The sequence below is a fragment of the Melospiza melodia genome, chromosome 12 (assembly GCF_035770615.1).
Source record: "Melospiza melodia melodia isolate bMelMel2 chromosome 12, bMelMel2.pri, whole genome shotgun sequence".
NCBI lineage: Eukaryota > Metazoa > Chordata > Aves > Passeriformes > Passerellidae > Melospiza > Melospiza melodia.
In genome coordinates, this window is record NC_086205.1 from 14008290 (window position 1) to 14023076 (window position 14787).

General features: G+C 36.8%; 1 protein-coding gene across 3 annotated transcripts in view; it reads right to left on the bottom strand.

Annotated features, from left to right (window-relative positions):
* Window positions 1–14787, bottom strand: part of ATR (ATR serine/threonine kinase) — a 38866-nt gene that overhangs the window by 13709 nt on the left and 10370 nt on the right. For all 3 annotated transcript variants that reach the window (XM_063166908.1, XM_063166906.1, XM_063166909.1), the window contains 18 exons: window positions 14603–14770; window positions 13809–14003; window positions 13280–13465; window positions 12729–12821; window positions 11194–11324; window positions 10858–11001; window positions 9917–10010; window positions 9082–9207; window positions 7440–7646; window positions 7120–7233; window positions 6086–6201; window positions 5093–5213; window positions 4079–4216; window positions 2844–3051; window positions 2165–2343; window positions 1139–1303; window positions 689–780; window positions 25–116 (listed from right to left, as the gene is read on the bottom strand). In XM_063166908.1, the coding sequence (XP_063022978.1) occupies window positions 25–116; window positions 689–780; window positions 1139–1303; window positions 2165–2343; window positions 2844–3051; window positions 4079–4216; window positions 5093–5213; window positions 6086–6201; window positions 7120–7233; window positions 7440–7646; window positions 9082–9207; window positions 9917–10010; window positions 10858–11001; window positions 11194–11324; window positions 12729–12821; window positions 13280–13465; window positions 13809–14003; window positions 14603–14770 (2569 nt within the window). The remainder of the gene's footprint in view (window positions 1–24; window positions 117–688; window positions 781–1138; window positions 1304–2164; window positions 2344–2843; window positions 3052–4078; window positions 4217–5092; window positions 5214–6085; window positions 6202–7119; window positions 7234–7439; window positions 7647–9081; window positions 9208–9916; window positions 10011–10857; window positions 11002–11193; window positions 11325–12728; window positions 12822–13279; window positions 13466–13808; window positions 14004–14602; window positions 14771–14787) is intronic.

Here is a 14787-nt window from a genome sequence, read left to right on the forward strand (position 1 = left end):
TACTTTCATGTAATGGTAAGTTACCTGAAGCCAAATAATTTTCCAGTAAATCCCATTGTGATAGTTTCCAGGCTGCTTCCACTCTGTAAGTGTTCAACTCTGAAATCCATTCAGACCTATTAAAGAAAACAAAGGCAATACAATTTTGTGCTGTCTCCTCTCAGTATGTTAATCCTACATTACATTAGCAAGTGTTCTTTACATAAAACTTCTCTTACTTGAAAAGAGGCAAGATAAGCTTGCTTCTAAAGAAAGTCAGTAAAACCAAAGGACATGCACTGATTACAAATAAGATCTGTATAACATGATCCCACAAATACAACCTCCAAAGTATTTAACTTCTGTGGTACATCAAAAACTACCAGCTTTTAATCTATCTACCTATTAGACTACAGAATACCAATGGAATCAGTGACATAGGAAACAATGCAAAAATCCTATTTAAGAAATTAAAACACATATCAACACTGCTTACAGTGCAGGCAAGAACTATGAACATTTCTGGACTTCTTGAAATTAAATTATTTATAGATAAAGCCCTCAAAGTTTTCTAGCTTCACACTGCTAATTCAATTATGTTAAATAAGCCTCAAATATTTTATAATGAGCAGAAATGGCTACTGATGCAGATATTTATACCAAAGCTTCATATTATTCAAATGAACTGTGTATTAGATGCTTACAGTACCTGTTTGCAAGCACTCCATTGACCTGAGTTATTACAGCAGATAACTGACCAAGGCCTAACATGGACTTCACTGCACCATGATAGTGAATGATCTAGAAAGAGGAAAAAAACCCAAAACAACAAATGAAAACCCTACATACACATTAATTAAACTCATGGCAGTCTGAAGGAAGAAATATGCTCATTTGGGTGCTTTTTAGAATATAAAAAGGCATAACTAATTGCACTGTAAGATAAATGAACATTCAAAAAATCCAGTAAGAGATTTGTTTCAGTTCGTAAGCCACCTCCAACAGCAATAATTATTTAGCAACTGGAACAATAAACACTTAGATTTCTATTTTACTTAAATATTCTGAAGAAGTTTTTTTTCCTTGGTCATCTGTGAGCTAGAAAGATTAAAAATAATAATGATATTTATTAAAAAAGAAAAATAAGGTTTTTATTTACCTGATCAGGTTCCAGTTGGATAGCCCTATCATAGCAGGCTGTTGCATCTCTCAACAAGCCAATACTTTCATGCTCAAGGATTTGTTCTTTGAGAGATGGCTCTGCCTTCCGAATGGCGCTCACCCCAGCCACTCCATCTGGCTCGTGCATAGCAGCATACAATTTCTGTACACAAACAGAATTGGATGTGGCCATTAAAAACACTCAGGTATTTCACTGATAATCTGCAGAATCACAGAACTCCTTAAACATGGGGCACACACTACTCTGTAGGACTCATTGGCAATCAATTTTTATTGAAGATGTCAGTTTTGCCAGGCTCTTTCCAAAGTTGAGCCCTAGTTCTCCTTAGTATACAGTAATATTTATGATCTCATGCTATTGATAGACTACCACATAAACTTACCTGAAGCCATCTGTATAAAGAGTAAAATAAATATCCTATTATTACATGATAGCATAAAGATGATTACTTTTGGTGAAAAAGCAACATACTAGGTTTTTTTCAAATTTGAAGTGTCACTGACAAATATAAACCATAGGGAACCACAAACAGGATCATCCCACAGGTTAAAATACTTCTTAAAAATAATTTCTATGATTTGCAATACCTTTAGCATTAGCTCTTTTTCTACTTTAGAATAAGCCACTTGGAATTTCTTCCAATGTACTTGTCACTTTTTTTTGTTAATATATTTGGCCGTATTTTCTGGCAAAAGACATAGAGCCAACTTCAAAGCAGTAAATACTATCCTATCAACAAACCCACATTTAATTATTTTCAGGAATTTACAATCTTTTATTATACAATAGAAAGCTATTAATTCCTTTTCACATAAGAAGCATGCCAAGCAAGAGAACATACTAAATATTGCTGAAACACAGATGAATAAACACTTGTGTTTAACAAGTGCACAAATAAATCTTTTCTTCTTCCCGTCAAAAAGGAGAATTTCACCAAGCTTTATTAATCATACACATTTTAATCTTAAAATAAAAAACATAAACCAAAAAGAACTTCAGAACCTGAAGAAATCCAAGATGTTCCTGAATATTTTGTTTCTTCTCTGTTATAAATGATTCAAAGTGCATCACAGCCCTGGTGTAAGCCTTGGAACGAAAGGAGGCTACAGCCAGTGTGTCCTGGGGAATGAGGTCTAGGAAACGTGTCACATTTTGATATTCTCCATAGTCCTCACTTGATGCTGTCGAAAAAAAGACATATTAAAACGTTTGTCAACTGAGGTTTCATTTATAAGAATTAGCTTATGCATCAAAATTCAATTAACTCATTTAACAATTTAGTGAGATAATTGTACTAATTAAAGAACACTGTTTTCTCTTCTGTCAATAAGAATTCATTTAAAACAATTCTGGTGAACTTTCTGCATCTTGCAAGACAGCACAGAATATTATATATTACATACATAATATATTATATTCAGTTAAACAGTTAAACATATCAAAAAATTAACATTTCATTTTTCAAATTTTAAATCTGTATTTCTTGCAACAGGCATTCAGAACAATCCCTTTGGGGTAGAAGGGGTGGAAATCTCAATATAACATTAAGAAATCATAAAAGAGATTACATATTATGTTAATACAGCATTTGTAAATGGTCACAATGTGAAGCTGCAAACATAAATAAAATACTTCTTTAAATAATGTTAATGCCATTTTAAATAAAATAAGCATCCCTCACTTTTTAGATCACTTCTGTCTTTGCTAGACTTGCCAGCATTTTTCTCAGCAATGAGTGTTTGAAACTTATGTCTGGCCCACTGAGTGAGATGATCCAGCATGGAGAACACTGTCTGTGTGCTCAGCTGGCTCAGGTCAGATGCGCTGTCCTCGAGCCTCCTGCTGGACTGGTCATCGTGTGTCAGAACAGCCATGATCTCCATGTAAACCTACACAAAGGCAAAAGACACAAGTGAAATGGCAAAGAAATGGCAAACTAAGCAGCAGCTGTTGCCAAGGGATTCTATACAGGGAGAAAGTCTTGAGGTTTCAAGACACAACAAATGCTACTGCATCTCTTCTACAAATACAATACTTGAAAATTTGGTAAGAATAAAGTTATCTACTAGTTACAAGATTACAGATCTAGTTTTTTGCTTCTGTTTAAATAAATGCCCTGACAAAATATCTGTTTCTGTTTGTTTTAGTCCATAAAATATGAGTTAACATAAATAACAGATGCTCACAGAGGAAAAATCATCACACGCCTCTACACACCCACAATATTTAAACACAAATATTTTAGCTGTGAAATTTCAAATTAATGGAATGTAAGTTATACTTTTCAGTATCTTTTAATTCCTTCATTTCACCCAGGACATGCTTACAAAGAGTCCTTGCAGACTTGCATCTCTCTGTACATACCTGTGCTGCTCCCAGTACAAATGGCAGCACTTGGGCACATGCACTGACAGCTCAGGCAAACTAAAGGGAAGCAGGATGACTTCTCCTCCACCCCAGCTTTGCTACAACACATCTACAGATTCTGCTCCCCATGAATGTGGCAGCTGAATAGTTTATCCACTGAAACTATAATTGTATGCAAAGGAGAGGAAAAAATTATGAGTGTGAATTCTTGGAATTATAAAAGTTCAGTTTACTGGCTGTTTGTGTTGCACACTTCCTCTCTGTACCACTCCAGCTGCTGCTGTTACTGCAGTCATGATCGAACACATAATATCTCATCCCAGGCCCAACTGATGGAAATCTGCCAAAAAGCAGTTCCAACATAAACTTGTATGAGGATATTCAAAACCCTGTCAGAAAATTTATATTATTATTTCTATTATTAATACACAAAAAGGAGTTTAACACCTGAACAATTTATTCATGTAGGCCTACAGGGCTGAGCAGCTCTCATGAAGAACAGCTGCTGACCATTCCTGTGAAAAACACTACCATCTTTACACATCTCACCTCTTGTTGATCCTCTTGACTGCATCCCAACAAAACATAGACAAGGATGTGTGGAAGCAGATAAATTGTCACTTTGTAGTCATTTTTCATCATAATGCTGCAGCAATCAAAGACTTTTCTGGCAAGATCATGTCGCACCTATAGAAAAAATATTATATCCAGGAAAAGCATCATTACAAAAGTGCAAATACATGAACAATCAATAGGTTTCCTTTGGTTGATGAACACAAATTCCAGTCCATTAAATAATTTTAAGATACCTGTCTTCTACAGAAGGTTCATTGGACTTAAATCTGCAATACAAATACCAGATGGCAGCTGCTATTACATGTAGCAACTGCTGACAGCACAAAGACAGGCAAGCACTGCTTAAATTTCCACTTCTCCATGTGTTTTACACCATTGAGAACTTGCACTGGCTGTAGAAACAACCTTAAGGCTGAGAGTCTGCCACCACACTCAGCCTCTCTTCCGCAATTAAAAGCCTGCAGAAAGTAGGATATTATGAAGACATTCAATTCTACTCTGTCTGAAAGAGGACAGTGCAGTTACTGAGCGATTGCAATTCAATTCACTTCTTATAGTGGCTCATTTGGAAGTGACATTTTCAGTGGGTCACTTAGATATTGGAAAGGGAAAAGAAAAAGAAGATACAAGTACATTTTATGTGCTAAGGCTGTGGAGCTACAGGGAAATCTTTCCAAAACTGAGAAGATAAATCCAGAAGTATTTCAGAAACATCTCACAAGCATTTTTCAGTGCCCTCAGTTTCACAAGAGTGTCTGGTCAAAGACAAGTTTCCTTGATTTTTAGCTTTGCTACTGCCTGTGAAGCCTTGGCAGGAAGCAGTGCTGGGGAAGGGGGAGTGCACTACCCTGCTGTAGAAGCAGCAAAGTCCTGTAAGAGGCCTGCAGCCAGCACCCATATTCTCCCATCCACCCCTGACCTGCAGAAACTGAAATGAGGTTCAAGAACTGTCTTGCAAAGAGTCTACAGAAAGATTTCTTTTCTTACCTTTGTTATAAGATAACCTGCCCAAGTTGCTGACCATTCTGCAAAATTATCACCTAATTTGCTTAAGTAAATTGGCTTCTTCACCTTAGACCAGTTTACAGCCTTCTGATAACTCTTGTACCTGTAATTTTGAAATATTCATTTAATAAAACTAACTTTTCATGTAATACAGTAAACAATAGCACATTGTTAGTTATGAAATTCCCTCACTGGAGCAATATGAAGTCCTGTCTTCTGACTCTTCAAAAGTAGAATTAAAACCCCCACTTTCAGTAGTCAACATCTTTTATTCTAGAGCTCCTTAAAATGAAATATGAAATAAAAATTCTCATAACTTGATAGGTTGTTTGTAAGTATATTTTAAAGTGCTATTCGTAATCAGTTTTAAGAAATGAAGTTTGATAAACATCTGAGTTCTTGACAGGAAAAACCCAGAGCATACATGAAAGCTGAGAAAATCTGTTTTCTAAAAAGGTAAAGCTTATCACAGGTGAGCATGACTGTCTTCATGAGGAAATAGAAGGGAAAACATTGATTATTTCTAGTTGAGACAGCAACATCATTTGAAGTTTATCATTACTTCAACAAAATGAATGTGAAGAAAAAGTCCAATTAAAACTCACTGAACTCCTCCTACTTCTGTAGAAGGTAGGACTAATAGGATGCTAGTAGATTTGAGTAGAGGGGAAAGAAAAACAAAAGCTTCAAAACATCATGTAAGTCACTGCTCTCAGGACAAACAGGCGAACATGGGCAAAGTATGAGCTCCAAGTTTTGCTTGTTTGATTTAGAGAGAATTACATTCAAGTAAGTAATAATTCAGCTTTTAGTAGAAAGACCTTATTCCAATTTTGTGTATACACATACACAAAAGAGTGAGAGTCACTCATACATGAAGAGTGAGAGTCACAAAACCATATATGGTTAACACTATCCTGGAGAAAAAACCCAACAGATGTGTTAAGAAAAGCCATTCCTTTAGCTGTCATATACCTTGTGTTTAAGTGAGGTTCCAAGATCTCCTGCACATGCTCAGGAAACCTCCTCCAAAGCCTGGAGCCAGGGCAGTCAGTGTTTGTCTCTCTACAGTCATAGATGGACAGTAACTCCTGAAAAAGATGGTTTCCATCACCAAGTTAGCACTGAGGATTTTCATGACCACAGTACAAAACCCTGTGCATACACCCAAAACCCCATGTACATGACATGATCTTTCCAACCTGAAGGAATCTGTGATAAGTAATGAGAGACAAGTTATGGTATGCTTAATTCAGAAATCATAACTGCAAAACTGTTATCCAACACTGTTAATCCTCTGTTACTAGGCAAGTTTTGATTTCAACTATGGATTCCCTAGATTCTCCAGTTGGTGTTTGGACCACATTATCTTGTATTCTTCACATCTGCCAATAAACCAGGACTAGAATTTAGTCTGATTCCTCCTTGTGCAGGAAGTGCACAATCTTGTGCATATGCTAATAAAACTCTTACCTGCTGACTACATAGGACCACCTATTTTCTCCTGGACTAAAGAACTATCCTGACGTTTTCACAAAGATATTAAACACCAAAAACAGCAAGAATGAAAAAGCAAAAACCTTCATCTGCTAAATAAAACCAGCACAAAAGACTAGAGCCTGAAAATAAGGGTAGGTTCCTTTTCACTTGCTTCTTAAAAGTGTAAGCAGAAACAGAGTATTCCTAAGAAACAGTCTGCTTTTCATTTCTGCCTATGCAACCTGAACTAATTCTAAGCCATTCTCAGGATTAGTCCTTAATCCCTGTGTATGGACTGCCAGTTACCTCTAAAACATCAGATGTCTCCTATAATATTGTGACATAAAAACAAACTCATCTATCTTATCTGAGGACTAACCCAGAATACTAAGTGTACTTTCTAATTTAAACCTGTTACAGGATGAAGTTTCAAATACTTAAAAATGAAAAAATTGTATTGCACCGTTCTAAGTTCAGTGTTACAGAAAATAATCTGTGAAATAAAAGTAGGATCTAACCACAGATCTTACCTGAATTGCATATGCTGCAGAATCCTGAGCACGAACATTGTCAGCATAAGCAAGGAAAGCTCTGGTCAGTTCCATTAACAATCCATAGGCAAAATTTGGATCTTCCACTCCAGCCTTAATCACAAACAGAATGCCAGTTTTACTAATACAGAGTAATAGCTGTATCTCTAAATAACCACTTGGAAGTGTAACTCTAAACTGTTTTAGGTGAGACAGCAAGTCCAGATTTTCAAAGGGCCTAGAGAAAAGAGGTTCCCTCCTCCCAAGGACTTTTGGAAGACTCCTAATGCTAAACAAACCACTACTGCAATGCTTCTTACCACAAAAGTGAAGTGTTTTCCTTGAGTTTCACTTGTTGAAAAATCGAGCCTGCCAGGATCTATAGCTCCCAGTTCACCCAAACATTCTCCACAGAGCAGTCGTGCCTGGGAATTTGCATCCTGGCAGCCGATGAGAAGCACTGTCACCAGCTGGGAGATGACTGGCTCCACAGTTTCACTGTCTGTGACATACTTGATCAGCTTTTCCTGGGAAGATGAATAATAAAGATGAGCCATTCTACAACCATATTTGTAAATAATCTCAGAAATCTTCAACCTGTAACTCACTTCCAATTTCATTTGGCCACAAGTTCAGCTTGCAACTACAGTCCAATTGCACTCATCTGCTTCTCACCTTAGGAAGGACTAAATAAATGTGTGAGGAATGTGGGCCTCAGTTAATGCTGTCATGGCGAATATTGTATTTCATTATCATACACCTCTCTGCTAACTTCATTTTTTTAATTTGTCTTACCAAGTACCATTTTTTCTTTTCTACATTATCTATATTTTTCACTTACTTATCCCTCTTCTCATGTTTTCCAATACTTCCTCCCAACTTCTCTCATGCAACTGTTGTGATACCTCCTGGGTTTCCTGCCATTTCTATCCATTTCTATTCTTATTATTTGCCATTTCTTGGACATTTCATCACTCTCAAGTCCTACAAAGCCCAGGGTTTCAAGTCCTTTGATCAATGTCCATCATTTTAATTGGATGTCCTTTCTTTTTTTGCTTTGACCCAGCTTTTATTCCTTAGTTTCACATTTAGTCCAAATACAGAAAAAAATCAAGATGTTTGTTGTTGTTATGCTTAATGAAAACTGAAACCACAGCCAACATAACAGAGCAAATAGTTTCACAAGCTGTGGAACTAATTAAGTTTGATTTGCCTCAATTATTTTGCAAGACCTCTAACTCAGCAAGACACAGTAGGATTTTGCCAACCTGAGCTGCAAGAATTATTGGTTGGCCAGGAGTACACACAATGATTGTTTGTTCTTTTAGCTGGGCTTTTTTTTTTAAATTTCTGGCTAAAGAGCGTCCCACAATCTTATAACTACTAAGGGTACAGATTTATTACTTTTTCTAATGGGTCACATTCACCCTTTGGGCTAATAATAACAGAACTGTAAAGCAATATTTTCAGCTTGTACATAGCTATAAAATGCTTTTGAATATGATCAATGGATTCAAAATTTTGAGGGTGGAAGACAAATAAGGAAGAGAAAAAAAAAGGTGCTCCAAGCACATCTTAATTCTTTCATATATTACACACACACACACTTGCTTTTATGCATGAGGCTTCTGATGCAAAAACCATACATGCCCTAAACAGACAATGAGCCCACACAACAAATTGCTGAAATGGACTTCTTAAATACATCTTTCCTCAGAGTTGAAAAAAAAAATAGTACACTAGCCTTGCTAAATCAGCATCACAGCGATTTGAAAGATTTGAACGTCCACCTACACAGTGGTGTCATGCAAAAAGAATCCATTTTCCCCATTATATGAAGAAACAGCTTAATAAACTAAGGAGAATAACCCAGCTCAAGTGAACACAACTAGGAGTTCTAGACTTTTGGTCCAGATGCTAATGTGATTTATTTTTAGTTCTGCTGAAGGAGGTTTTCTATACCTGGTTTCTATACAGTGTTTCTTTCAGGCTGGTTAGTGCATGAATCCGAACATCCACATTCTCATGCTGAATAGCTCTCATGGACAGCTGCAGGGCTGTCTGCAGGTCTGTGCTTTTGGAGGATTCCTGAGCAGGACATAAGAAGTTCAAGTTAACTATAACAGGAATATGACTGAAAGTATAACAGGAATATGGCTGAACAGCATCTCCGAGAACACAAGAATACATGGAAACAACTGCCTTTTTGCTTACATTCTCACCTATATCTATGTACCATTGTCTTCTTGCCTATTTCTAAAAATGTTTTACTCAAAAAGCTGCTATTTTACTTTTGGGTGAACATAATGATGGTGTAAATAAAAGTATAAAATCATAAGAAAATGCTTTGCTTAAAGTCTGTCTAGAATTAAATTATTTCTACTTTTGTTGCATCACTCCCAAAAATAATTGCTACTTCCCATCTATTTCCTAATCATTCTGAGGACAAGCAAATGAAATGGACCACAGAGTACTCCTAAGAAGAGACAAACTTTGCTCCCTGTAAAGATAACATGGCCAAAGCTAAAACTGTTGACTTCTCATTCTAAAATCTGTCACAAAAGAGAAGAAAAGTCTGGGTTCAGGAGACGCTACAGAAACAGGAATGTTGAACATATTCCTTAACCAGAATCAGAACATGCTTCAAACATGCTTTTTGTGATACATAAAACCAATTTTGTGTATCACAGGCAGATAAATATATTTCCACTTAACAATACATTTCACATGTTTTCCTCAGTTGCCATGAATTCATTTTATGCAGTAAAGCCAAGCAAATAAATAAAAGAAGGTGTACCTTTCTGTATTCCTGAAGGACAACCTGAACTTCTTTTAGTTCAGGAAGGTCAGGTAGAAAATATATTTCATGCAGAAAGTCTCGTACTGCATCCCTAATAGTTATTAAAAAAATATTGCAAAGAATACAGCAAACATTAGTTGAATCCAAAAACCCCCATCCAAATAAAGCAATGAAGAAATCTCTTTCAATATTGCTACTATGGCCTTGTACAAGAGCCTTATTATTCCTATTGCTACCTTTTATTGTGAAAACTGTTGATATGATACAATGCAAGAAAAATGAAAACCCATCAAAAGTAATCAAGCTATTAAGTAGCAACATTCCTAAAAAAACCCTTTTATGTTACAAAATGTAAGATGAAAAAGAATTATGACTCAACCTTATCTTCAAAAAGGTTAAGCATGAGAATTAAAGTATTTTGTATTAAACTTTGATTTTATTTTCAGTTGGTCTGACCATTTGAATGGAATGTATGAAACTTTACTCAACATAATAATCTGTGCACTTCATAATTATACATCTAATTATTGAAGAAAACAAAGAACTAATTTCCTCCCCATTTCCAATTCTGTACACTTCTCTTTAGCTTAGAGCAAATGTTAGCAATCATCATTATTCTGTAGAGGGAAGTAATTTTCCATATCAGCACAATAAATACACTGAAGAACACCTGGCAGGCTTCAGTGTCTGAATGGGCTGTAACTTGGCCACAGCATCATATATATTTATAAGGACAATATAAAAACCCCTTTTCAGATGAGGCTTGTTACATTTCAAGACCTCAACACAATTTAGAGAAGGGGCAATTTTATAGAACAGCAACTATTTAGTAGAAAAATATGTTTTCTGGTCTCAGTGCTGGATGACTTGAATTTAGGGTTATCCCCATTCCTGTTCAAGGATTTAAACCATCTAACTGGAAATATCTTGTGCAGTACCTGTTCTCCACTATGAGGAAGTGGAATATTGCTGTGGTTTCCTTGGGTTGGATATGTATGAGGGGCAATAGCACCACTATCACCTGGCTGAGCAAGGAGCCAAGGTAGGAATGGTCCAGACTTCGAACAAAGCAATCCCAGGCTCTAAACAAGAAAAGGCAACAAAAAATATAATCAATGATTCTCCTCTGCAGGAAATATTTCAGGTGAGTCGTGAGAAGCACTTTAAGCTATTTCAGCACTGTGGTTTAGATTCCTGTCCAGAACAAAACAACACAGTGCATCAAAGGACAGAAATAGCAGGGATGTCACTGTTTGGGTACACCATCAGCTCACCTGCAGCACAGTTCTGGGAAGTCATCCTTGTATCTCAGAGCTGTTCTCAGCGTGGTCATCATCTTCACTCTGACAGAACTGATGTGCTTGGGACCCATAAGTGTCATTAAAGACCTCAGGCTGTTTAAAGCCTAGACAGATGAAAATCATTTTAATGTATTAGATACTCAGGAAAACATGTAGGAATTATATTTTCTATTAAAATCAGACTAGCCTTGCTTAAGAAATCATACTCTAAGATATCAAAATTAGTTTGATGTTTTAATAAAGAACTTGGGTTTAGAAAAAAAAGGGGATGAATCTCTAATGACAAGATTGTAACAAAACCCTACATTATCTAGGCTGTTGACAGATCATGAGGGAAGAACTGCAGACACCAAGGAGTTAATGATAACAGATGTCTATTATAAGACATGATTAGCTATATATCCCAAGCTGAAAAGAGAAGCCTTAGGAAATACAGAGGAAATAAACAAATTTGCATTTAAAAGAAAAATCAAACCAAGAAAACCCCAACAGAGTTGACATACAACTGCTCACAGAAGTGACTGGCAAGCATCAGGGAACAGGTAATAGCTCAGTTGTCAATGAAAGACAGAAGAGAAATACTGAGATGCAGGAGATATTTCAGTCACAGTAACACTACACCAAACAAGGTAGTAAAATGTCCAGCATGGCAGATCAGTAACACAGAATAAACCTGAGCTTGAGAAAAGGTCATGCAAGGGGAAACTCACCAAGAACAAAAACAGAAGATAGAAACAATAGCAGGTGCAGCAAAAGAAGTGCTGTACAAATTAGGAAATTCAGAAAGCATGCAGAAAAGGGGCTATGAAAATGAGAACATTTTAACATGAATATCTGAAAATCAAAAAAAAAACCAGAGAAAATGCAGTCTGTCAAAGCAAAGGTTATGTACATTCTAGCATTGAAAACTTCCTGTAGAAATCATCTACAGTCACTCTGTGAAGAGGCTAAAAGGCCAGTCTTGTGGTTGGAAGCACTGCTTCAGTAGAATTTTCACTTTGTCTCAAGCTGTGAGCTCTAATTTCTCTAAATGCACTCTACTGAAAAGCTTAAAGGAGCTGTTCTGTGGGAACCAAAACTAATCTCTTGGATTTCCATCTTTTTACTTTACCCTTTGGTGTCCTTATATAACCCCATGCAGTAATTCCAGTTTCTCCCACATTCCCTCATCCTCCCACTGGTGTTTGTTTCACACACTAAAAATAATACACTTGGATTTCTCCCCACAATTCCTGGTTGATTGATCCTTGCATACACCATGTCTGACTGAAATATGTATCTGCCATTATTATCTGATCATTTTCTACCCGAACATTAAAGAAATCAAGAACTTTTAAGCTTACACAGAAGTCCTACCCTCAGTGAGACCACCAGTTTTAAGGAATCATTTTGGGACCCTAGTATATTTGAGACTCCCTTGACAGTTGCATGATCACACAAGTAAATCTGGAATATTATAACAGTGCTTGCTTATTTTTGTTTTAATATTCAGAATTAAGTTTACACACCATTTTTTTATCCTCAATGCCAACACTGGAACTCAGTAACTGCATGTTAAAAAAAGCCAAGATACCAAGCAATTTAGGTTGCAGATAATCAGCCTATGGAGAGGAAAAAAAAAAGTTAAAACCCCAAATAATTACAATAAGTTAAAACCCCAAACAATTAACACATTTCAAAGCCTAAGAAATTAAAATGCAGGTATGAAATGCAAATTCTGAAATACATATGAGAAGAATCCCAACTACGTAGCTACTTCAGAAATATCAGTGTTATTGACAGACATCCCTATTAGGCTGTGGGTCTTGCTATTTTGTAAGATGTTAGGATTTACATGTGTGTTGTTGGTTTGTTCAGGCACTATTTGTTTTGATTTGGTTTTATGCATACTTGGTATGGATCTCTCTGTTACAAAAACACTTCATAGGAAATCTCAGCCTTTCTTCCACTTTTCCCCTGAAGTAAGTGCTGTTTAGAGAATGGCAAATTGTCTACACTCTCACAATGGCCAAAAAGAAATTACTGAAAAAACTGAGCATGAAAATTTTGATGTCCTTACCATTTGTTCTGGTGAGGTTATTTCCCTAGGTCCCTGATAGGGATCATCCTGGGAGGCAAATGAAGCCAGTATGGACAGACCATTGAAGACCTGCTGGTAGTGCTCCCCGATCCGCAGCAGCAACTCGTTATGCAGGCCCTGGTAGTCCTGCCTCAGCAAGCTGCCCAGCTCTATCTCAGTCTCATTCTGCACTCAACACAAAGAAATATCATTTCATTTCATCACAATGTAATTAGAGCACTGAGAGACAGGAGCCAGTGGGCTGGTTGGTTTGTTATAGAAGTCAAAGCTTTCAAACAGCTCAATGTTAGACAGACCAAGCTTTTAGAATTTGTTAAATTCATAAAATATCTTAGAAACATTCCTCAGAGCTAATGGAAGTGATTATAAACAATAAAAACAAAATTTCTGCATATGCAATTTCCCAACCTCTGCTTTGCAATACCTTAATTTAAATACAGCAGAAAGCTCACTATGCATCAGCTGTTGCTCCTAATCTGCAGGTGTAGCAGAGCAAATGCCAATTTACCTTGAGGTAGTGCAGTGCCCGCTCCAGCTCATCCTTAGTGCAGGAACAGACCAAATGAGAGAAGATGTATTTGAAGTTATTGATTAAAATCTCTCTTCTGTTCACATTCAGTTGCTTTGCTATGGTTCTGATAAGTGTGGAGGCTGCAGGACTGGCCTTGGCTGCAAGGTCAGGAAGCAAAACTTGCAGGGTCCGCTGGTAAATGAAGAACTACAGTTAATGTAAGAACCAAACAAACAAACCCTCCACAACCCCAGGGTTAGGCTAAGTTCCATTTGGGTCAGTACCACAACACGTGTCTGGTCGTAATTATCACCACAGGTATGAACAGATAAAAACTTTCATAAAATGCATATACCTAGCAAAAATGCAGATAGAACTAATTACTTCAGGAGCTGCTTCATATAATCCACACTAAGAAACTTGTAAACAAAAATTGAGCTAGCATTTTTTGTGTCAATCCAGATTCTCCACAAAAGAATCTTAAAAAACCCCAAAAGAAGTAAAAAAGGTAGTTTTCATCTTTTGAAATAAGAAAGCTGACACCGTGCAAAAATCACACCTTACAAAGGATGCCTCCAAGTGCACTAAATCATTAATATGCTTAATGAGCATTTTAAACTTTAGCTCCTTATCCACCATACTTGAATTGGCACTGTATTCATCCCTCTACCCCCTTGATAAAACTGTTCTGCATTTGCTGTCTCACTTGCAGCATTCCCAAGAGAAAGTGTGGATTAAAATTGAACTTCACAAGCACAAGCACAAAATACCAAAAGGAATGACCAACTTACTGAGAGAAAGCGATTTAGATCTGGAAAATCAAATACACTGGCAATCTCAGATAACATGTCCAGAGCCATTTCTCTCTGGTGAGCAGCTGTTTCTTTCTGCAGCTCATTGCCCTGGCATGGAGCACTCAACACCACCATCTGGCTGGAGTGCAGGGATTCCACTAGAAACTAAGCATGAAGAAAGA